Source organism: Carassius auratus, chromosome 46 (genome assembly GCF_003368295.1).
Source record: "Carassius auratus strain Wakin chromosome 46, ASM336829v1, whole genome shotgun sequence".
Lineage (NCBI taxonomy): Eukaryota > Metazoa > Chordata > Actinopteri > Cypriniformes > Cyprinidae > Carassius > Carassius auratus.
In genome coordinates, this window is record NC_039288.1 from 10,932,393 (window position 1) to 10,957,577 (window position 25,185).

The 25,185-nt window shown below is 37.8% G+C and overlaps 1 protein-coding gene across 2 annotated transcripts; it reads left to right on the forward strand.

Annotated features, from left to right (window-relative positions):
* The first annotated feature begins 236 nt into the window (after positions 1 to 236).
* LOC113064162 (lethal(2) giant larvae protein homolog 2-like) lies at positions 237 to 25,185 on the forward strand. Of its 2 annotated transcripts, XM_026234776.1 has the most exons (26): positions 237 to 427; positions 9,866 to 9,998; positions 10,667 to 10,764; positions 11,322 to 11,403; positions 11,738 to 11,853; positions 12,916 to 13,074; positions 13,527 to 13,689; positions 13,790 to 13,922; positions 14,329 to 14,383; positions 14,744 to 14,898; positions 14,991 to 15,202; positions 15,797 to 15,864; positions 16,710 to 16,863; positions 16,990 to 17,094; positions 19,285 to 19,577; positions 20,273 to 20,420; positions 20,596 to 20,746; positions 20,862 to 20,978; positions 21,707 to 21,873; positions 21,958 to 22,219; positions 22,302 to 22,464; positions 22,595 to 22,623; positions 23,254 to 23,301; positions 23,736 to 23,778; positions 23,873 to 23,931; positions 24,188 to 25,185. In XM_026234776.1, the coding sequence occupies exons 2-26, from the start codon at positions 9,924 to 9,926 to the stop codon at positions 24,190 to 24,192; spliced, it is 3,060 nt and encodes a 1,019-aa protein (XP_026090561.1). In that variant the 5' UTR covers positions 237 to 427; positions 9,866 to 9,923; the 3' UTR covers positions 24,193 to 25,185. The 2 variants fall into 2 exon arrangements, with proteins under 2 accessions (XP_026090561.1, XP_026090562.1); XM_026234777.1 differs by lacking the exon at positions 23,254 to 23,301.

A 25,185-nucleotide genomic window follows, 5' to 3' on the forward strand; every position in this document is an offset into this window, starting at 1 on the left:
TGTTTTGAACGTTTTGCGACATTAATCATTTTAAATCATTTTTTATTTACCTTTATTTTCAGTGTAATTTTCATTAGACTCTCGTGAATAAAATACATTATTTTATTTACATTTTATGACGGCATAACAAGTATGATGTGTAGCTCTAATGAGTTCTGTAGTGTGCACGCCTGCTGCCCCCTGCTGGCCGCGCGCTGAACTGTCCCGGAAGGCGTTTGTTCAGGGAGGAGCAGTAAGAGCAGCAGGAAACACTTCACTGATAATCCTCAACCACTGAGTCCATACACAGACCTCGAAAGCGAGGTAAACTCAATTCGAGCTTGCTCTTCTTCACCGCCTGCTGGGGTTTTCCTCTTCACCTCAGGATAATTGCGCAAACCCGCTTGAATCGTGGACAGTGCCGGGACATCGGGCCGCGGTGAATCAGGTGAGTCCTGCCCGGGCCCGTCGACTGCTGCCCGGCCACAGGTGTTTCCACTCACCGGCTCTAAAGATGTGTCTCAAAACGTACTGAGATTTCTATATAGCGAGCAAACAAATATTCATATAATGCCTACAAATGCTGTCTAGCTAGGAAGCTCAAGAAGTTTTGACTTAACTTACAGCTCTGTGTGAACTTAACATATGTTTTTGTAATGGGGTACAAGCTGTCTGCTGGCAGTTGTTTCCTCTCTTCTTTTGCATTTTGAGTATTGGCAGGTTAACTAATGAATAACGTTCAGTCTAAAACGAAACTAACACCTAGTTGTGACCTTGTTCTCCACTGTTGTCCGCTCTATCATCAAACTCCACCGGTCTGAACAGAGAATGTATTGTTAGTTTCTGGTCACTCCGATCAGCTGCTGTAGCAGATATCTGTCCAGTACTGTCAACATACTGTCGCATACTTTCAACTGTGTGAGTCCAGATGGAGACTAATATGTCAAACTTAATCTACTAGCATTTTAGCCTATATATATATATATATATATATATATCTGATAACGATATGTTTTTGATAACGATATGTCAAACGAAATTTCAATTAATCCGTTTTGACACAATATATATATTAGTGGTGCCATCCAAAATGCAAGTTTTTGTTTACGTTGTACATGTGTATGTACTGTGTATATTTATTAAGTATATATAAATATACACATGCATGTATATTTGATAAATATGTTACGTGTATATATATATATATATATATATATATATATATATATATATATATATATATATATATATATATATATATATATATATATTAAAAACATTTATATATTATAGTTTATGAGTATGTACATGTAAATACATGTAAATATTTTCAAAATATATGCTGTATGTGTGTGTATTTATATATACATAATAAATATACACAGTACACACACAGATATTATGTAAAGAAAACCTTTATTTTGGATGCAATTAATCATTTGACAGCATATATATATATATATATATATATATATATATATATATATATATATATATATAATATCTTTCAGTTTTAGAAACGAGACTATAGTGTTGCACCTGGCTTTGAGTGTAAAGTTGAATTGCTTTGGAAAGGTCTGGGGAATTGGTTGTCCTTGGCATAGATTGGTGAAAGGCTGTCCCACCGGTCTGACAGGTTGAGAATCGAGAATGATAAAGCCTCCGCCTTTCATACTCTCATGTTGCTTCACACACAGCCATGTTCCTGATGTCAATGTTTCTCTGATTTGAAATGCAACTAAACTTGAGTCATCAGCCTTCATAGTTAATGTACTTAGCATATATTTACCAATTTCGCCTAACAGTTGTGCCATAGACAATAGCGAGATTATGAATGGTTGACGTCATCTGTAATTAATCTTGGGTCATTTCTTTCAGTGGCTGCAGAGCCAATGCAAAGATCTCAGAAAACACATTTAAAATTGTGAAAAATCAGACTTGGTTTCAGACTTTCAAATCTGTGATGCTTGTGTTGACACAAGGATTGACCTGAAATATGTGTCAGAGAAAGATGTTTTTGTAAAACACAATGTTCAGAAAAAAAAATCCACACTTTTAGGCTAGCAGTCTTAAAATTGTTGCCAAAAGACTTAAAAATACACTATCATTCAAAACTTAGGGGTCAGCATGATTTAAAAAAAATAATAAAATTAGCCCACCCAGAGTTTTTGAACATTAGGTATGATTTGCCTTGTTTGATTCAAAGTTAAAGGAATAATTCAGCCAAAAAGGAAAATTAAGCCATAAATTACTTACCCAGAAGTCATTTTAGGTGTATATGACTTTCTACTTTCAGACAAATGTAGTTATTTTAAGGTTGTTATTTTCAAGCCATTTTTGCTTGCTTTTCTGCGGTGAACAAATGTGACAAACGTCATTCTCCCGGAACTGATTCGTTTACACCTCTGAGAGCAAGTTAGATTAAAGTGCTTTTACCGGACTTGACACTGGAACAGCAAATGTCCCGTATCAATTGCCTCAAGTTGGTTACCAGTCTGATGTATCACTTTGAGATGTTTGGGTATAAATGTGGTTTTTACACTTCATGGCCCTTCTTAGAGAAGACAGGAAAGGCTTGAGTCCGGGTACTGACATCCTGTGGCAGGACACACCCCATAGTTATAGACAAGATCTTATTTTTACATTTTCACAGAGAGGAAGAGAAGGTAAACAAAGGCTTCTCACTTCCACAGCAACAAACGGTTAGCGTGGGTGATAGCATATAAGGAGAGATCAGCTTTACAGTGACCATTAAGAATCAGAGGAAGTTCATCCAACAGTTCCTCATCCTGTCCAGCTGTTCTTTATTTTTAAGCTCTAGTATGGACTTTTGCTGGTTGTCTGACTGGGATGGACAGTTGTGTTTAAACAAAAATGGCTGTCGTCTATGATCTTACCGCAGGTTTTGGACTTTGTAATATGTTGAGTATCTGCAATTCTGCTGCATAAATTCCAGCTATAATTGCAAATCATACTAAACAAAGTCTTCAATATTGTTGATTTATATATTTAAGAAATGTGTTTTGTAAATACATTTTAACAGTTATTATAACAATTAAAAGCAGGAATATTTTTGACACTTCATTTGAAAATATAAACATTTTTAAATAATTTAATACTTTTATTAAGTCATTGGATGTTACATTTGATCAAAAGTGACAGTAAAGAAATTCATAATTTTACAAAATATTCTTTATTTTTCAAATGTTCTTTTGTCATCACGTGGTTGCCACAAGCCCAACGGATGCTCACTCAAATATGCAAAATAATGTTCTTTATGGTAGCATCATATGACCCTTTTAAATGCTTTTAAAAAATGATAATACTAAGGAATGTTTCTTAAAGGAATACTCCACCCCAAAATGAAAATTTTGTCATTAATCACTTACCCCCATGTCGTCCCAAACCCTTAAAAGCCTGGTTCATCTTTGGAACACAGTTTACGATATTTGGGATTAAAACAGGGAGGATTGTTACATTAAGTTACAATGTCAAGGTCCAGAAAAGTATGAAAGACACCATTAGAATAGTCCATCAGTGGTTCAACTGTAACGTTATGAAGCGACAAGAATACTTTTTGTAAATGAAGAAAACAAAAATAATAAATTTATGCAACAATTCCTTTTGTCTACAGTCTTCTCTGTGTCTCTCCATATTACCGTATGCTGCATATACTCTTCTGCGTGAACCACGCCACAAGGATGCTGTTTTCACGTGAATTTACACTTTGATTTGAAAGAAAACAGCGCATCCTTGTGGGGCGGGTGATACAGGAGAGCATACTCATCAAATATATCATAAAATAAAATATCTTCAATTGTGTTCCGAAGACAAACAAAGCTTTTACAGGTTTGGAATGACATGGGGGTAAATGATTAATGACAAAATTTTCATTTTGTGGTGGAGCATCCCTTTAAAGTGCCCCTGTTATGTCATTTTGAATATTACTTTTTAAATAAGAGGCTTCCTTCAAAAATCCTTGCAACCCAATCTTTTGAACAGTAATGTGCATTTTAAAAGGTAAAATGTGTTTTAAATAATATTGAAAAGTGCATATTTGAACTACTGCAGAAATGCAGTGCTTATTGTTTAGCCCTGATGCACGAGTGTCTGTGTTTATTTAAATGTCAGAACACATTGACTGCTGGTATCCTTAAAAGATCTTTTCAGTACTATACTTGCTCTATCCGTGTCGTCAGCTTGTGGCGGTTGAACTGGTTTTCATTTGCATGGTGTTTTCTCCCTCAATCAGGGTGTAGCTGAAGCTTATTTTAGAGCTTGACCTATTTGTACTTGACTGCCTTACTCTTGACCTCAAATATCATTTAGTGAATTCTTTAGTGATCTTCTACCCATATTGAGTTTAAAAATGGGATGTGCAATTCCTCGATTGCCCAGAATGTCCAACATGACATATTTAACGTGCCATATGAAACCAGGTTATGCAGCTGAGGGAGAAAGTCTGTGGTGAGTTCACTGACAGTTCCACACTCATGTCAGGGCAGGTTCTCCACTCTTGCCTTCTCTTCTGATCTTTGTTTCCTGTGGGATGCTATGCTCAGAATGTTGTGATGTCACTAGTGATGCGTTAACAGGGAAAGGTTCCAGACTCCTAATTTGAAGCCATGAGAATTATTTCAGGTAGACTTTTACAATTTAAAATAACTGTATTCTATTCCTGTAATGGAAAAGCTATTTATTTCTCCAGTCCTTCAGAAAATATTATTTTCCATTTCTATTTCAGTGTCTTTGAGTTTTGGTTTTAGGTGCAGTTCTGTTGTTGTGAGCTCTTGTCCTCTGAGGCTATTATTTTAACAGAGGCATCTATGAAATCAAGAAGGGGAACATTCTCTACTGAAAATGGCCATCAGAAACTGAAGCTTTAACACCTGAAATTACATCTGAATTGTTGCTTCTCTTTTTTTAACGATAGCTTTGTGCAACCCGTAATAGAAGTAGGCTATGAGTAGTACATATAGCTGCCTGCCGTAATAACAGTCGTCAAGTTGGGTGGGACGTTTTGGTTCTGGCAGCTTGGCTCAGTTTGTGTTGTGCTGTGTCATGAGAGAGCGTTGTCGGTATCATATTTACTGTGGGTTGGCACAGGCTGTTTTTAAACTAAAAAGCAGTTGACCTCTCCTGACCATAGGGTGCTAATTTCTTGCTGCTATCCTGAGGGTATCAGGCCTGGTCCTGGCTAGTAACACTTTAACGAGCTAGTTGTCAAACGTGTTTGTGTTTGCGTAATATGATGTCACCCCTCACCATGACCTTTAACAGAGGAATCTCTAAGCATATTGATTCTTCAGCAGTATCACTGTTAAATTCAGGGTAGGGCTGGGAGAAATGGGCAAAAAAATTATCACAAGAAAATTTTCGGTATCAGTCGATACGATAAATATCAAATCTTTATTTCTTTCAAGTTTAAAACAGAGTTTTGCTTCTAAGTGAAAGTTGCAGAAAACAAAACATTAATTGTGGGTTTTAAACTACTCTTTATAGTCAGAGCATGACAAACATGTCACACTTTTGAATTCTTTACACTTTTCCAGTCATTTTTCCTTAAAATTAATATCTTAAAAGAAAAAAAATGTTCTTAGTTTCTGCATGTTCTAATGAGTGATATTGTTTCAAATCATGAAATCATGTTTGTGTTGCCTGACTGATGCATATCTTCAGCAGTTTGCAGTACAGGCTGCAATATTAATATACATTTTTTTTTCCCGTCTCTTAGAAATGCACATTTGACGGGCGCTCGAGTTGGCAGTAGTAGTAGCTTGAGTAAGGATGCAGATGTAAATCTATGTTCATTATTAAAAACAGTAACATCTGTAAAAATCGTAACAACTTAATTTCAATTCTGACTGTTTTATTAAAATTAACCATTGATCTTCCAGTATTGTTTCTGGGTATTTGTATTAAAGTCTAAATACATTTAGTATTAATGCACAAATGCTATAGCTTAATCACAAAAAGTACTGTTATTATATTCCATTATTCCTTTAATACATTTAAAACATGTCTACATTAATGATTTAATAAAATTCGATAATAATATCCCGCATTTCTGCCAGAATACCATGATGCAGTTAGTGTTACTACAGTAAATCCATGGTAAATGATGGCGATTTGTAGATTGAAAAGCTTCCTGGCTGTCTCGTATAAACATTGTATTGAACATTTATCGAACTCTCGTTACCGTTTTGAGAAAAATTATATTACAGTAATTATCGTTGTTGTTGTTTTATCGCCCAGCCCTACTGCAGTTGTTTCAGAATAGCCTTTCTAAAAAAAAGCTTTAAGGGGGTTTTTGTGCTTTAGTAATTTAGCTCTCCGAGCTTAAGCATCAACACCATACAAGGACCTAAATTTTGTAAAACATTTAGCTCTTTGTATGGTGTGGATAGTTAAACAAACCTGTAACCCTACGTATAGGACTGGGCATAACTTGTCCCACTCGTCACTTTTTGAGCTTTTATAATACTCAGTTTAATAAAAATAAAATTTCCCACTGTTATTTTCACCTGACAGATGATAAAACAGGTCCTTAAATTCTCTTGCACCTGCCGTTGGTGAGATCTTCCTTTAAATTGGTATTTATCGGTATGCAGTAACTACTACTTGGTTTGTAACTAACTTCCTTTCAGTGAAACGATATAAAGTTTCCATTTATAATAATTTTGATATACATTTAATAAAACAATTTCTTTTAATAATATGAACAAAATGATCATTTTTATTAATTGGAAAATGTGCCATTTCGAAAATGAAAAATCTGTATGTAAAAATCTAGATTTTACTGCTTGATAATCATATACCATAATTTTCAGCCATAATTTGGCGATGTTTTCATGTTTTAGAGTTGCAGTTTAATCAATACTTCCTCTGCTATGACATGAATGTACCATGTCATTTTATATTCCACTGCCATGAATCTGTCGTCTATGTGGTTGAACTGATTACGCCAAGCATTTCTGTGGCGGCTGCTTAGATCCACATACCATTTCTCCTTAAAGTCTATGAATTCTCCACACAAGCCTCCTACTACATCTAATTTAGATAAGCTACAGCCACTACTCCCACATCAATGCCTCACATGCACCTCCGCCATAATTCCTCCCAGCAGGATTCAAAACAAAACAGTTTATTTTTTCTACCTCCTAATTAACTTGGGATTTAATGGATGGAGATGTAATATTGATCTTTGAGGACAGAATTCTCTGAAGCTGCTTTACGCAAGGCTCCCAATGATCAATGTGGTGTTCAGGGAGATGGAGCTGGTTTTGGACCCTCTGGCGTCTTTAGCTTGTTAATGAATTGCGTCTTTTCTCCCGCCTTCACTCCATTCCAGCTCTCCTGCTGAGAGTTTTCTCTCATAAAGCCAAGCTCACTCTTAAGTAGAAGACCTCCCACTTTACCATTGTCCCTTAAGCTAAGCTTTACAGACTCTCTCTTTTTTGTGTTTAGTTTGTTGACTGGTTCCTTCAAGGTTCTGTAAAAATAAGGAAATGGGAGCTCTTTTCCTTCTCTGGAAGCGTTTGTAGACGCATGCTTGATGACTAAACGTTCTTGGCTAATAATGGCGATAATCACAGAAATATGTGTCTGAGCCGAGTGGGGCAACTGAGTCACTGGGAAGGTTATGCTTGGAAGGGATTGATTTGGGGTAGGAAAACATTTTCTTTTCCTGTTGATATGCTGATGTGATCAGCCTCGACAAAGTGTTATAATTTATCAGGGCATTCTTGTCTAGAAACGCTCTCAGGGCAGTTCTAATATGATGTGATGTTAATGCTACCTGGATATGTCACTCTTAATGCAGTTCTTATTGTCATTAATCAATGTCAAAGACTGACTGAATGTTTTTCTTGTTTTGATTGCCTACGTCCTGTTAGCCTTATTTCCTGCAGAATTTCTCTTTGCTTGCTGATACTGAGGCTACGCCCACACAAAGCCAGAGCTTTCCCTATCTGACCCCCCCCCCCCCCCCCCCCATCTCAAGAAATAACTGTGGCCACACGAAACCCCCAAAAAAACTATGTATTATACATGTGGTGCTGTAATTCTGCCACAGAGATAGAAATGGAGAAGACGACTTGAACTATGTGAATAAACCTTGCGTGCCGTTTACAAACGAACAATACATTTATTAATCAGTGTTAATGTTAGTTAATAAAAAGACAATTGTTCAGTGTTTGTTCATGTTTTGGTTGCTGTTACATGATGTAGCGGTGTCTGACTAGGGGCGAGACGTGGGCTGATGACGTCATCATTTCAGAAAATATACGGATTCGCTGGCCACATGAAAACTTAAAGGTTGCATTTTCAGATTTATCCACTCTGGGACCCAGTTTCAAAAAATATCTGGTTCACTCACCCAAAACGCCAGATCTGTGTGGACGAAACGCCTATGCAATACAAAATGTATGCATATATACAGTAGCTAATCGCGTCTCTGTGTGAACGGGGTGTATACACACTTTTGCATGCATGAATTTATGACAGCTTCTCCTTATTATCATGTACAATGGTAACCATCATTTCTGTAGTATAGGGAAGTTTTTTTTAATTCTCTTATTCTCATGAAGACTGCATTTACAATAAAAGTACAATAAAAAAATATTTAGCAAAATATATAAATTTAAACTTGGTTTTCAGTATTTTTAATTCATTGTTCTGATGGTAAAGCTGAATTTTCAGCCGATTTGATGCTCAAGAAAAGTTTATCAATGTTGAAAACAGTTTAATGTATTTGTGGAAACCATTTTTTTTTAGGTTTCTTTGATGAATAGGAAAAAAGCATGTATTTGAAAAGAAAAAATGTTGTAACATTTTGAATATCCTTACTATCACTTTTGAAAAAAAGTATTAATTCCTTAAAAAAAAAATACTGAGCTCAAAGTTTTGAATAGTAGTGTATTGTACCATAAAACGGTGTGGGCTGAGTTATGTGCTGAAGTTTAATACTTCAGTTTCGAGTTAGGGTTAGCTGTGAACAAACATGAGTTATAATAATTATGATGCTTGCTTTGTTACCGTGGTAAAATAGTTTTTATGGGGCATTAAATGGAGCATAATAGCCAATAGTGACTTTCTGTTTCCACCCACAACAAATCCAAACAGTTTCAAGCTTCAGGTGAGATAAACTCCTGTCCATTTACGGGTTATTGTGTATTGTTATAGGCTGAGTGGTCACTTTAATGCAAAGCATGTAGCAGCCCTCCTTTTTCTGTCGATTTGAAAGAGGCTCTTTCTGATTTGGCTTCCCCAGAGCAACAGGTGTTTTCATCAAGGTGCTGTTTGCTCAGATTAGGGGAGGGACTGTGATAGTTTAGCTCCGAACAAAAGCTGCTTCAGTCAGGACTGCAGAGATCCACAATTTCCCTGTGGGGGCTGGGCAGAAAGAGCGAAAGAGAAGAATCAGGAGCGGTGAGGGGGTGTAGTTTCAGTCAAACAGCACACAACTCCTTCCTTGGAATTCCTGATCCTATCAGATCCCTTTTTTTCTTTTTTCTTTTTAAGTGGAATGCACACACAACCCTGTGCAAAGTCTGTTTAGGTTATGCACCCTTTACATTGCTTCAGTTTGTGTCTTTTTATAGGCATAGCTCACCCAAAAAATAAAAATGGTCACCCTTATGTGATTCCTAACCTGTATGACCGAATTTGTTGTGTGAAACGCAGTAGAAGCTGGATAATGTTCTTTTTCATACACTGACTATGAATGGTGACCACAGCTGTAAAAAGCAGTAAATTATGAGTGAATGATCACTTTAAGTCTTGATTATTCCCCTTTGTTGTTGTCGCTATACAGAAGTGTAATGTTTTTACACTATTTGGTTTTATTTTTGTCTGAAAAGCCTCTTTACCCCTCCTCTCATGTCAGGTGGCTGAGGAGAAGCGGTGAGAGAGGGCAGCGTGAGGTCCCTGTTCGTCCAGGGACGATGAAGAGGTTCAGGCGTCATGGGCATGAGTCTCAGAAGGACAAACACAAACAGGATCTCTATCAGTTCAACAAGGTGATCAAGCCCATATCTTCTGTTGGAAGTTTGTTTTGCTATTACACATAAACAAGACTATTTTCATAGGACCTCTCTTGCTGACTATTTTTGATTTTATAATTAGTAAAAAAAAAAAATTAATAATAATTTTCTGGGATTTAATGTATTTTATGTAAATTATAATCAACATTTTTGAACAAACTCGGAGCAGAGTTCATGTGAAGCAGCATTTACTGTAATCAGAGATGCTCGGAGACACTGAAAACACTGGATCATGAGGTGCTCGCGTATAAAAGAGCACAGTGCTGTGTTTCACTCTGTAACATGCAGCACCTGTTTTTATTTTGATAATTAATGTATATATTTAACAATGAAATCGCAGCCTTTTTAACCATAATGCAATTTTGGTGTGATTTTGAATAATCACGCAGCCCTACAATTTGGATGGATTTCTGAGTTCTTTAGAATTGAATTGCCTTCCCTGTTAAGGATACACCCCATGACCAATTTGCCCAAAAATAGGCATCTTTAAAGGCACCATAGTTGTATATGTTCCATTTTGGAACAGACTTTTGAAATCATGTGACTATGATGTCTCTAAAATGTAAAGCTGCCCATTAGTAAGTGTTTACCAGAGCCAATGTGTGTAAGACCTACAATATAACACTCTCCCCTTTCTGCTTTAGACTGTAGAACATGGCTTCCCCCATCAGCCCAGTGCTCTGGGATTCAGCCCCAGCCTGGATCTCCTGGCCATCGGTACCAGATCGGGAGCAATCAAACTGTATCCTTCAACAAACAGAAGACATTTCCACATTTTGGGTTATTTGATCTGTGTATAGCATAACTCTTTTGACTAGAATGATCACATTCCATTCCCCTGTCTCTGAATCCCGAGAGCAGAGTGACTACAATGTGACCTGATGAGAATGTACTGAGATTTCCTGTAGTTTCATGTGTATTCCTGATTTCCTGTAATCTCGTGGTTGTCTAGTGGCTCATTGGAACACACCCATCATGCAGGTATATTGAAAGGCGTAATAGTTTATATTAGTTTGTAGCGCTTAGAATGCATGTCCATGTAAAAACAATTTCCCCATACTATTGCGTAATTTCTCTGTTAGTCATTCACAGAAGAGAAAATAAAATAAATGAATAACTGGTATGTGGCCAACATTATGTGTCTGGTATTTAGTATTTTTTTTAATTTAATATATTTTATGTATTTATTTTTTAACTTTTTTTTTTTTTTTTTTAAAGCAAGTAGATTTTTTTTTTACTTGCCACAAAAACAAGGTGCTGTGTGAATGGTTGGCATGCGTTTCCTTAACCAGTTCTCAGGTATGGATCTCCAGGTGTGGAGTTCATGGGACTGCACGACGAGAATGCAGCAGTTACACAAGTGCACTTCCTGCCAAACCAGGTACAGCTTTGAACTTCAATCCTGATGCCTTTTGATCTCACCTGAATTTTTTTTTTTTTTTTTTAATTCAATCTTTGGGATTCGGTTTTCAGTGAATCATCAGTGGGTTTGGGTGAGGTTGTTAAAAACATGTTATTAAATTTAAAATTAGGGGGTGTATCAATAAAATATGATATAGTGGTAAGGGTTTTTATATCACATTAGCTGTATATATGATTTAAACATACATTATCCTGAATTAAATACATTTCTTTATATCTTCTTTTTTTATTTGAAAAAAAAAAATAGATGTTGGTTTTGATTTTGTCCTTTTATTTATTTAATTTTTTTGTAGGTGGACATGGTAACATTACTGGATGACAACAGTCTGCACATGTGGACACTTCAGGCCCATAACGGCATGTCTGAGTTGCTTGAAATAGGACGTTTCACTCTCTCTGGTCCACCTGGGTGAGTCGGGAACACACACCTCAATCTAATAATCTGATGTTTTTATGAACCTGCTGGTATGTTCATGCACACACACCCAAAGAATGAGACATGAGCATTGACTCACACTGAACCAGACATGACTGATGCTCACTTGTGCTCTGAATCCATACATAGATGTACACTTACCGTCAGCTGACTTCCATGATTAAAAGTAGCCTTTTTGAAGCCTATGATGTCATATCCTGTCCTCCCATGAATTATTATTTTTCCTAATACTTTTGTTATTATCCAGTAACAAGTGACAGGACATCATGATCTCTCGGGCTGCATACAAAATCGCATACTCACTGAGTAGGTCTTTATACTAGTTTGAATGTAATCCAGATGTACTATATTCATCATGTTGTCAGTGTCACATGACCTACTAGCGTCAGTTACGTTGCTTCACTGCCATTCACAAATCTGATCCTGTGCCATCATGCAATAGAAAGGTTTCCACCAGATACGAACTTCTTATCAAATAGTAGGCTTTCCAGGAATTTTTTGCCTTCTGTTTTATGAATACTGTAAATTTGTACATATAACTGTTTCACATACCGTTCACCTGCTATATAATATGGAAGTATGCATTTTCAGATGCAGTCTTGGATTTTCTATCTGTTTTGTTATGCTGGGTAGCCCTGAAATATCATTAGTCTCATCACCCACTTCACATAGCAGCATATTAAACATCAGATATTTTCTGGTGGAGCCACATTTGTATGAAATTTGTAATCATGATTTTTTTTGTACATTTATGTTGTCTTGTATTTATGCCTAAAAAGAGTATAATGTATTATAAGAATATAATTAAAATATTATGTGCTTCAAGATTTAGCATCTGTTGGTACTGTAATTGGTTACGATTATTGAAAATACAAAGAAAAGATGCATTTTATTATAAAAATTCTTTATATGCCTTAAAATATGCCAGCATACAGTTTTCATCCAACGTCTAATCCAAATGTAACTGGGGGAGAAAAAAAAAAAAATTCACTAGCAATTTGATTTTGACACCCTTGTGATGCCAAATATTGACAGAGCCCCTCCCAGTGTGACGCGGGTCACTGCCGTCCTGGCACACTCATCGGGCGAGCTGCTGCTGCTGGGCACGGAGGGAGGACATGTGTTTGTTGTGGAAGTGCCAGGCTTCAGAGAGCTGGAGGAGAACAACATCAGCGTGGAGAATGTACAGAACAGGTCAGACATGTTGATCTGAATTGCAAGGGCCATCCTTTCATTATTATATAATATTCTTAATGGATAACACACAGCTGGCTTTAAATGTTGGGTTTGTACATATTGAAGTGCATATTATATGTCTTATCATAATATAAAGTGTTTGAGACTTACATCTTCTGCATCAATAGGGTTAACATAAATACATGTTCGGTCACTTTACATATGAACACTGTATTTCAAGGCGAGAGATTAAAATTACCATATTTAATAGACTTACATAACTTTGATCTGTGACCCGATGTCCCTCAGTTTTAATCTCTCAATTCATTTTTCTTATATACACATACAGCATACATTCTTTAAATAGTTTCAGTGGAATGGTATTATGCAACAGTTTCGCATTCCTGAGACTACTATAACAGTTACTCTTTGTGATCGCTGATCTGTTCACCCACCGCTACTTTTCCCAGAATTCCAGAGGATTATGTTGGCCGCAGAAATCTGGAGTGTGTGGAGGCTCTGCATGAGAACCCGCTCAACCCAAGGCAGGTGCTGATTGGCTACAGCCGAGGCCTGATGGTACTGTGGGATCTGGACAGGCAGCGTCCCATCCAGCACTTTCTCGGCACACAGGTACCGTATACTGCAGTGTCGTCACTTAAGCCCTGAACCTCAAAACTCTTAGAGGATTTAGTTTTTAAGAAGAAATTGTCTCTCTCTGTGTCCTGTACAGCAACTAGAGAGTGTTTGGTGGATGGAGGACGGTGTGAACATACTCAGTTCACATAGTGATGGGAGCTACTGCCAATGGACGGTGACCGGCGAGGATCCACAAACAGAGCCTGAGAAACAGGAGACGCCGTATGGTGAGACCACATAACTGGAATGACTTGTGTTCCAAAACTTTTAAAAGAATATTTTAAAAATCTCACTGACCTCAAACTTTTGAATGCTGTCTTGAATTCAGAAGTTCACCAGTAAAGTTTCACCCTGTACAATGTGGGGAAAAAAATATGAAAAGGAAATCCTTTTCAAAATTATAAACATAATAACATTTCAATTAAGCAGTTGAATAAAGGAAATTCACTGACCATAAGTTTATTGGGAAGTAGGAAAATTCAAATCTGGGTCCTTGTAGTCTCCTACCTACAGAATTAGCATCCTTTATGTAAAAAGGTGGTTTTGGAACAACGCCTCTGTTATCCTCATGTAAAATGTGTTCATATTGAACTGATCTGTAATTACTTCTTTGTGAACAATCTCTTCAAACAGGTGCCTTCCCCTGTAAGGCCATATCCAAAATAATACAGCTGCCATCAAAACAAGGGTGAGTATTGTTTATTAGGCCATACTGTACTGTGAGTGTTCACTCGCTGATGCTGAGACAGTTGTGTTTGGTGTGGTGTCATTAACCCAGAGTGCTTCACTATGACTCAAACCGCCTGGTTAATATTTAAACCTTCCATAGACGTTCATATGTCCTGCTCGACTGTAGGATTCTCCATCTGACTTTTCTTTTACTGCTAATCTCCACAGACTATTTTATCATACTGTCCCTTATATTTCCTGTTGCTTTATTATCTTTTTTGAAACCACTGATTTGGAAAGTTCTGAAAGAGCCAAGGAGAGTTTGTCATGTAAATACTTCCTTATCCAGAGTAATGTCTTCTGTCCTCTCATCCCCCAGTCCCCCATTCCTCATCTTCAGCGGAGGGATGCCGAGGGCCAGTTACGGGGACAGACACTGCATCTCCGTCATCCACAGCAAAAACCACGAGGCGCTGGACTTCACCTCACGCATTATCGACTTCTTCGTCATTCGCGAGGGAGAGAACCACAAAGGTAGAGAGATGCTTCCAAAAACATCTTTCTTTTACAACTACTTAACTTTTTATCTGAGCTGCAATAGGTCTAAATGTGTGTTTGTGTCCCAGGTGAGCCGAGCGCTCTTGTGGTTTTAGTGGAAGAGGAGCTGGTTGTGGTGGATCTGCAGAGTGAGGGGTGGCCCGTCATCCAGACGCCATACCTGGTGCCATTACACTGTTCAGCAATTACCTGCTCGCACCACGTCTCCTCCATCCCGCTCAAACTGTGGGAAAGAGTGCAAGCTGCAGGAGCCCTGCAGAATACACACTACTCCAAGAAGGTATGAAACCTTATGCCCCCACTAAACCAGAAATATAAAGCTCAGATCGCATGTTGCACAATAAAACCATTTACCATATTTTTTTTGGACTATAAGTCGCACCTGAGTATAAGTCGCATCATTCCAAAAATACGTCATGATGAGGAAAAAAACATATATAAGTCGCACTGGACTATAAGTCGCATTTATTTAGAACCAAGAACCAAGAGAAAACATTACCGTCTCCAGCCGCGAGAGGGCGCTCTGTCTCCAGTGTAGACTGCATGAGCACTGAGCAGCATAGAGCGCCCTCTAGCGGCTGGAGACGGTAATGTTTTCTCTTGGTTCATTTCTCTTGGTTCATTTCTCTCGGTTCATGTCAAATTAATTTTGATAAATAAGTCGCACCTGACTATAAGTCGCAGGACCAGCCAAACTATGAAAAAAAAGTTCGACTGGGTTAAATGTTAACTGCTGTTGCCTTCAGAACACTTCAACTATGTCAAGTGTTGTTGTGATGATTGCTGTTTGGCAGCACCACAGATAACTTTAATTACTGACATAGAATCTATTGAGCCATTCGATTCTTGTTTTTGTCAATCTGTCTTTTTGTAGCCTTGGCCTATAATTGGAGGCCAGAATCTTGCCCCAGACCCTCCCCAGAGAGACCTGCTCCTGACAGGGTGAGTAGACCTATGTAAGCTAATGCTGTCGATCTTAGTGTGATCTTGCACAGCCTTGAATTCACTGGTTTCCTTGTAAAGTGTCAGCTTGCAAAATATTGGAAACCATTCTGTACCAAATTATAAGCATGTGAAAATGGGTTATAAATGGTGTTTTTTAACAGGCAGTAAGTTGTCTTATGTTTGATATTGTATTTTGTATAATTGTAATAAATATAGTTAAAAACAATGTTTAATGTTTATAGTTTTTTTTTTTAAGTGTATTGTTCTCACTAAGGCTGCATTTTCTTATTTAAAAAAATAGTTAAAAACAGTAATATTGTATAATTATTATTCCTGTTTTCAGTAGCCTTTACTCAGGTCTTCAGTGTCACCTGATCCTCTAGAAATCTTTCTAATAAAATTGAGCCGTAGAGGCTAAAGCTGCTCTTTTTATGAAAGGAGACTGTCCACGTTATTATAAACTAAACTAAATATGCTGATTTGCTGCTCTGAAAACAACAATTATTATTATTATTAATGTTGAAAACAACTGTGCAGACTAGTATTTTTTTTTTATATTTTTTTTTTTTTTACTGTCGAAAAAATATGAAATGAATTTTTCAGTTGAGATCATAGTTGTTAATAATGGAAGACACAACTGTTGAGCTTTTTTTTTAGCCTGTCTGTTTTGAGTCGCTCACTTCCGACAGATAACATAAACAGGACCGATCGGTTTCTTGTTATTTTGCTTATTAAATCATCAATTATTTAGCAATTCCTAAAATCTGGAATGAGGAACTGATGGTTAAAATAGTATATTACCCTTCACTTTAAATATTTTGTATCCATATTCCTTTTGAAAGGCATGAAGATGGCACTGTGCGTTTCTGGGATGCCTCAGGGATCTGTCTTTACCCCATGTACAAGCTCAGCACAGCGGGAGTCTTCCTCACGGACGCTGACCCAAATGACAACATGAACCAGGGCAGTGAGGGAGAGTGGCCTCCATTCCGCAAGGTCTGGTTTGACTGACACTTGTACAAGTATTAACGCTCACACTTAACTTCTTGTTAACACACAGTTGTTTACTGATTTTTCATCTGACATTTGATTGGGTGTATTTATTGTTTTTCTAAATATCAGGTGGGCTGCTTTGACCCATATAGCGACGACCCACGGCTTGGCATTCAGAAGATCCACCTGTGTAAATACAGCGGATATCTCACAGTTGCTGGAACTGCAGGACAAGTGAGTTTTGATGTGGGAGTTTAAGCGAAGACAAAGTGTGTACACCTCATTAAAGCAAACATTTACATATATTTATATTTATGCATTTAGCAGACGCTTTTATCCAAAGCAACTTACAGTGCATTCAGGCTATACATTTATTTTACCAGTATGTGCGTTCCCTGGGAATTGAACCCATAACCTTTTGTGCTGCTAACGCAGTGCTTTACCACTGAGCCACAGGAACTCTAAAATGGTTATTATTAAAATGGTACCTTTTGTTCAGTTGTTACTTAAACTACTACATATACTTAAAGGGGGGGTGAAATGCTATTTCATGCATACTGAGTTTTTTACACTGTTAAAGAGTTGGATTCCCATGCTAAACATGGACAAAGTTTCAAAAATTAAGTTGTACGTTTGAAGGAGTATTTCTGTTCCAAAAATACTCCTTCCGGTTTGTCACAAGTTTCAGAAAGTTTTTTTCGAGTATGGCTCTGTGTGACGTTAGATGGAGTGGAATTTCCTTATATGGGTCCTAAGGGCACGTCTGCCGGAAGAGCGCGCGCTCCCGTATAGCAGAGCACTGAGAGCACAACAGACATTCACTGATCAGAGCGAGAGCGTCGCGAAATGTCACAAAAGAAGTGTACTTTTAGTTGAAAGGGCAAGACAACCCTGCACAGATTACCAAAAAAAAACAGCATTAAGGGACCAGTGGATGGAGTTTATTTTTACAGAGCATCAACGGAGTTGTGCAAGTGTTTGTGTTTGTTCCCCTGCATTTCGAAGATGCTTGTTTTACAAACAAGGCCCAGTTTGACGACGGATTTGCGTATCGTTTATTTCTTAAGGATGATGCAATCCCAACGAAAAAGGGTCACGATCGTGTGTTGGAACCGCAGGCGGTGAGTAAAACTGCTTCAAATATCTCTGCCTTCTTGTTAGTGCGTCCGCCTCCCATGCCGGAGACCCGGGTTCGAGCCCCGCTCAGAGCGAGTCGTTGCTGCTGCTGCTCTCGTTCAGTTTCAACCTCGGGATCTGATTCTGTATCATAAATAAACGGCTGAATCTGACTGTTAGCCATGGTTTGTTTTGGATGATGGTTTTTTCCTCAAGGTAATGTCACAGCTTCCAAATGCTCTCAACAAAAGCCTACTGGCGCTCGTGATTCTTTAGCTCCGCCCACACGTCACGCCTCCAGCCACTCGTGTTTTTCCGGGAAAAATCGGTACAGACTATCTTTCTCTTATGAATATAATAAAACTAAAGACTTTTTGGAGTTATGAAGGATGCAGTACTACTCTATAGGTACTCAAGATTAACAGGATATTGAGTGAAAACGAGCATTTCACCCCCCCTTTAACAAAGCTACATTTATATGAATAAGATGCAATAAAAACAGTTCTATTGTGAAATTATTACAATTGTTGTTTTTAAATATATTTTAAAATGTCCTGTTATAGCAAAGCTTAGTCTTCAGCATCATTACTCCAGTCTTCAGTGTAACGTGATCATTTTTTTTAAATATTGAAAAATGCTGATTTGGTGCTCAAGAAGCATTTAATCAATGTTGAAAACAGTTGTGCTCCATACTATTTTTGGGGGAAATTAAAAAAACAATCTTTTCTGAAGATTCTCATTTATTTAAAATCGAAACCTTTTATAAAATTACAAATGCCTTTCAGGCACTTTTGAATGCATCCATGCTGAATAAATAAAAGAAGATAAAAGAATTGTCGCTCATGTAGCTGTATGTCTGTGAATTTCTTCTCGGTTGGCTTGTGCTGAAGATCTGATCTGTCCAGTACACCCAGTTCTCAGACTTTTTAGTGGCTGCTTAAAATTAAGCATGTGAGAGAACTTGACTGAAACTCTCTAATTTAGCTGATTATTACCAGTCCACTTCACATCACGTCTGCCATTTGGGAATGAGTCGGGCTTTGTGAAAAGCCACTCTTCAGGATCAAACACTTTCCTGTTGTCCTTTCGCTGAACTACTGAAAGGTGTTAGGATAATTATACCGATGTTCGGGCAGAACAGAAGACCAAGCTCGTAAGCGTGGTGCATGCTATATGAATTATGCTGCGAGGATTTGTGTTTTACAGGTCTTGTGAGAGAAAATGTTTGTACAGAAGTGAGATATAGCGGTTTTATTTTCATCTGTTTGGGTCAAAATGTATTAAATAAAATGTCTTCCTCCCACTCAGATTCTGATTATGGAGCTGAATGATGAGGCTGCTGAGCAGACGGTCGAGGCTACAGTGGTGGACCTGCTGCAGGGTCAGGAGGGCTTCCGCTGGAAGGGCCAGGCGCGTCTAGACGTGCGGGAGGAGCCAGTGCTGTTCCCTCCAGGCTTCCAGCCCTTCGCTCTAGTGCAGTGCCAGCCGCCCGCTGTGGTCACAGCAATCGCTCTGCACTCGGAGTGGAAACTGGTGGCCTTCGGTACCAGCCATGGCTTTGGTTTCTATGACTACCACCAGAAGAATAACATCATGGTCAAGTGAGAAGAATCACATTTACAATTTTATTAGTTTAAAATGTCGAATGAGAAGTTTTTTTTTATTATTATTATATGTTTTTAGTTGGTTCAGACTAATGATGAGTGATAATATTGTGCATGTGTTGATGTGTTCATCACAATAGTCTCATTAAAGAAAAGTCTTTTATTATGGCTGCAGTGTTGGTCACTATGATGTCCTTTTATCATGATAAATGTGGAAAATCAATGAAAAAATGATAAATGTGACCCTGGACCACAAAACCAGTCTTTGGACGCTGGGGTATATTTTTAGCAATAGCCAAAAAAACATTGTATGGGGCAAAATTATAGGATGTTAAGTAAAGATCATGTTCCATGAAGATATTTTGTAAATTTCCTACTGTAAATATATCAAACTTAATTTTTAATTAGTAATATTTTTTGCTAAGAATTTATTTGGGTAACTTTAAAGTCCATTTTCTCAGTATTTAGTTTTTTTTTGCACACATAGATTCCAGATTTTCAAATAGTTTACATTTACATGTACATTTATTCATTTAGCAGACGCTTTCTAGTCTGATTGTCCATATTAAAGTAATTTTAAGCCTTTTGTTTCTGAGCCCAAGTCTTTAGATTAAACTGTAAGAATCAAGACTGTTAAATGATTTTCCTGCAGACTTTGAACATGCTGATAGATGTTAACTGTCCATTTGCAGATGCACCCTAAACCCCAGTGACCAGGTGGCCTTGGAGGGGCCGCTCTCGCGCGTCAAGTCCATCAAGAAGTCCCTGCGACAGTCCTTCCGCAGGATTCGCCGCAGCCGGGTCTCCATGCGAAAACACCACACTGCCAACGCAGCCAAGGTACACATCGGCTCTCTTTTCCTTCAATGCTGCAGTTATTCACCCGGCAGATTAACTAAACATGAGACTAGACATTGTGCATGCAGTTATTTCAGCAGCAGTTAGCATTGCATACTTCAGAGTTGTTAAAAGCGGGGTGACAACTTGGTAGTGAATATCAGGAATGTTTCTGCAGCTGCAAGAAATTAACGCCAGACTGGAGGCCGAAGCTCTACAGGAGATGGAGCTGGCACCCGTACAGAGAAAGATCGAAGCCCGTTCCTCTGATGACTCCTTCACAGGCCTCGTCAGAACACTCTACTTCGCAGATACATTTGTCAGTGATAGTGAGTACCACAGTGTTTCTAATCATTAAATGTAAGGTTATTATCAGGTTTATTCCTCTCAGATGGTACGTGTGTGACTAGCAGAAGACCTCCATCATCTCTCTCTCTTCTTCAGGCTCTCACAGTACGCCCTCACTGTGGGCAGGAACCAATGGCGGAGCTGTTTTTGCGTATGTCCTCCGTGTCCCCTCACTGGAACGAAGGGCGGAGGATCCGGTGGTGGCTCATGCAGGTAAAAAGAAAACAATATATAAATGACACAAAAGACGAGCCGTCTTCAAACAACACTAGCGCTGTCTTGCTCTCTCTCCCTCTCCCTCGTGCATATTAATCAATTGACACGATGGTATTGATGTTTAAATCATTTAAAATGAGAATGTATGTGTGCTCACCCCATTTTTGTTTGTAAGAAAATATATCGCAATATATATCGCATAAAAATAAAATATCGCAATGTCATTTTTTCCCAATATCGTGCTGCCCTAATTAATACCTTTTTATTTTTGTTTTAGATAAAACTTTCTATTAATCAAAGAATCCCCACCAAAAAAGCTATCAGTTTCCACAAAAATATTAATCTGCACAATCATCATGTGACACCATGCCATCACAGGAATAAATTACTTTTTAAAAATACATTTCATTTAAGAAAAACTACTACCTTTCAAATTGTACAAAATATTTCTCTATTTCTGTTTTCCTTTGTTTTTGATAAAATAAATTCAACCTTTGTGAGCATAAAAATCTTTAAAAAATTAATTTTCATGTAATCATGTAATTTGTTTTACATTTTGGTCCGTACATAATGTATTATTTTTAATAAATTTTCTGTTATCATACGTGGGAAATATTAATAATGTATGATTGTATACAATTGGCATGTGTTGACCTCAAAGTTTTGAACAGTAGTGTACATTTACATAAACAGATCTTCTATAAAAAGTGCTTCTTCATCACCAGCTAAAGAGATTCAGTTGATGCATCGTGCTCCGGTCGTTGGCTTGGTGGTCTTGGATGGCAAGGGTGCCCCTCTGCCCGAACCCTTGGAGGTGGCCCATGATTTGGCACGCAGTCCTGAAATGCACGGTTCTCACCATCTATTGGTTGTGTCCGAGGAGCAATTTAAGGTGAGAATTTACGCCACACAATTCATTTTTTTTTCTCCAGTGTTGACACAGATGGTGAGTCTCACCATATTTGTGTGCACATAGCTGTTTACACTGCCTAAAGTGAGCAGTAAGTCAAAGCTGAAGCTGACAGCGGTCGACGGTTCTCGTGTTCGACGTGTGGGTGTGGCTTGGTTCGGCTCGAAGACTGACGAACAGTTGGAGAGCGGCCTGGTTGTGCTGACCAATCAGGGTGAGCTACACGTCATCTCCTTGCCCTCCATTAAAATGATGGTCCACTATCCTTGCATACGAAGAGAAGACGTCAGTGGAATCGCATCCTGTGTGTTCACCAAATATGGCCAAGGTAGGAAACAGTCACTTTTATACAAAGTGCATTTACTCAGGCATGGATCACTTCTGAAATAGTTTGTCCGGTCATCTTTTAGGTTTCTACCTGATGTCCCCATCTGAGTTTGAGCGGTTTTCTCTCTCCACCCGCTGGGTGGTGGAGCCGCACTGTCTGGTTGAGGCTCCCCTCCAGATGAGGCTCAAGAACCCATCAAGTCCCGTCCACAGGGACCAGCTGGATGGAGTACCTACTGAACACAGGTGTGTGTGTGTGTGTGTGAGTGTGTGTGTAGCTGTTTAATCGTTCAGGATCTATTATTCCTTTCCTGTTGTCAAGGAGTGACAAATGTGTCTCCATATTGATGTTTGTTTGTTTGTTCTGTTTTTCTAGAAATTTCAAAAGGGAGAGTGAAGGATATGGTGAGATTCAGTGTGCTTTTTCCAGATCTGTGTGAATTGTGCAAACTAAGCATCCAGTACTAAAAAATGCATGTTGTTAATGCTTTGTTGAATGCTTCCCCATGTTATTCCCAGAAGTCGCTCATGCAAAAGACTTAAATCCGTACTTACAGACACAATCCGTAATTGATGAAACAATTCCACATTATTATTTGAAATTTTGTAATCTAGTATTAGAGTTGATTAGGTGCACTGGAAGACAGTGTTTTATTATATTATAGTAATGTTAATTCATATATTAATTTGAGGCCAAGTGTTATTTTTAACTAAAACTTAAGTTATTTGAAATAAATTCTAATTAAAAAACTTAAAAATTAAGTCAAATAAGTTTAAGCACTACAATGACTAAAAATAAACAATATAAGTGACAAAAAGCATGAAACAGAATTACTTAAAATGAAAATAGAATGAAAGCTTAAATAAAAGCCAATTCAAAATTACTTCAACTAAAATTAAACAAAATATTGATAATATACTAAAATAACACTGTTGTGGCTTGCCAGTTGCATCAATTAGGAATTGTATTTATAACTCCTCCTCAAGGCATTTGCGAGCTTTTGCATGACTGATCAATGTGCTTGTGTGTTCCAGAGAATTCTGCTAGACAAGTAATGGAGCATGCTTTGCTCAACGACGAGAGTGAGTACATGAGGATCAGCAGTTAGACAGAATATCAGTTTAGATGCTAAATAACCATGTTAGACCAGCACCTCAGAGCAGTATCAGATCGTTTATATCTCTGCTTGCTGTGTATGTTTTGTGACCTGCAGATGATATGCAAATGGCTTAAAACAATAATCTGAACATGCTGTGTGTTTTCAGTAATCGTGCCCTGGTCTGGGCAGTCATGTGTTTGCATGATCTGTAACACTTTAATGTCCCTGCACAATAATATTATTGTATTAGTACTGTATCTGTGCAAAAGTTTTGATTTGTCATTTATAAACAGAAGAACTAGTTTTTGAGCTCTTTACATGCAGTTTCATTGAGGACAGTGTTTGCTGAACTAGTAGTATTTATAGTGTCTGCGGGAAAGTGAGTATTTGCTTGATTCTTGTCTTCCTCTAACACAGGAGTGCTACAGGAAATCCAGAAGTCTCTAGAAGGAGATCAAACGTAAGAAGGTTTAATTTAATCTAGATCTTAGTACTTTATTAATATGCATTAATGCCTGTACGGTTTGAATAATCTGCAAGTTGTTTGTTTAAAGGACGTTCCTAGAAAACAATCTGAAGACTAAGCCAAAAGGCAACATGCTGAGTAATGGAGGTGATTTTTTGTATTTTTTCCTAATTGGCATAAATAGTTATTCTACATTATAATATAAATATTGTAACTTGCCTTGTTGCAAGTATTTGAGAAAACTACATGTTTAATTGTCACATGACATGTCATAATTATTTCTAATGTTTAATTGTCAGCCAAAATGTCATGGTCTAATTCAACCACGATGTGTTTATAAACTATTATATAACTTTTTGAGCTTCATGCTCATTGTGCTGCTTTTTTTCTGCTGTGTCCACAGACTGAGCCTTTAATTCCCAGTGCCTGAATGATTCTGGATGCGCTCTTCATTCCAGACTTGCTTACAATCTGAACACTACTGCTAGTACCACTACTGAACCATGAGAAAGCCTTGCCCTGGAGAGAGAAATCTCCCACTCAAGAGCTTCTACACCCGGAGAGAGGAGAGCGAGGGACCACCACCTGTGCCTGCTAAGACCAAACACTGTATCTCCACTGAATCACCAACCCCTATTCACACCACCACCAGCGTCTGCGCGATTCAGTGCGCCAACCTGAGCAGAAGCATCGGCATTTGAAAGACTGGCAATTGAGACAGTTTGGTTTTAAACTCAGAATCCACATATATGGTGTATAATACCTAGATAAAGGCTGCATTGGCTGTTGCTGACGAATCAGGTTGGGACGACAGGGCAACATTAGCACTAGATGCTAATATACAGTTGCTAAAGACCACATCCACATTTAAAACCCTACTTGGTATTCTACAACAAGTAGTATTGCTTTCCCCCATCCACACTAATGAGAACAGTGACTAGATAAAAGTTCTTATAGGTACTTGTACACTACTGTGTAGTACATATGCTGTAGTTTCTAGGGTGTACAGCTTTCTGAGGGGCTAGGTTTTTATTTTCTGTTGTTGCTGTTTTTATTTTATTTTATGTAAAACATTTTTGTTATGCCATTAATGAATGATGTAATTTAGAAATGTAATTTTAAAATATTGTAGTCAAATGTTTTAATATATGTGTATATGAAAATCCATACCTGTTTTGATGCTGGGTTTCTTTTATGGAGGGCTGTATTTTCTGATCCAAGGAAATATTTTGGTACTGTCTTTTGAAATGCTTTTAGCATTTTCTTTTGCGGGGTAGGGTGGGGTGGGGGGGGGGGCTCTAGAATATATTTTTGTAGAAACATGATTATGTATGAGAACACTAATTATTATGCTTTGTATCTTCACACTACGGTCTTCTCAGTAAAACTTTTTCACACAAA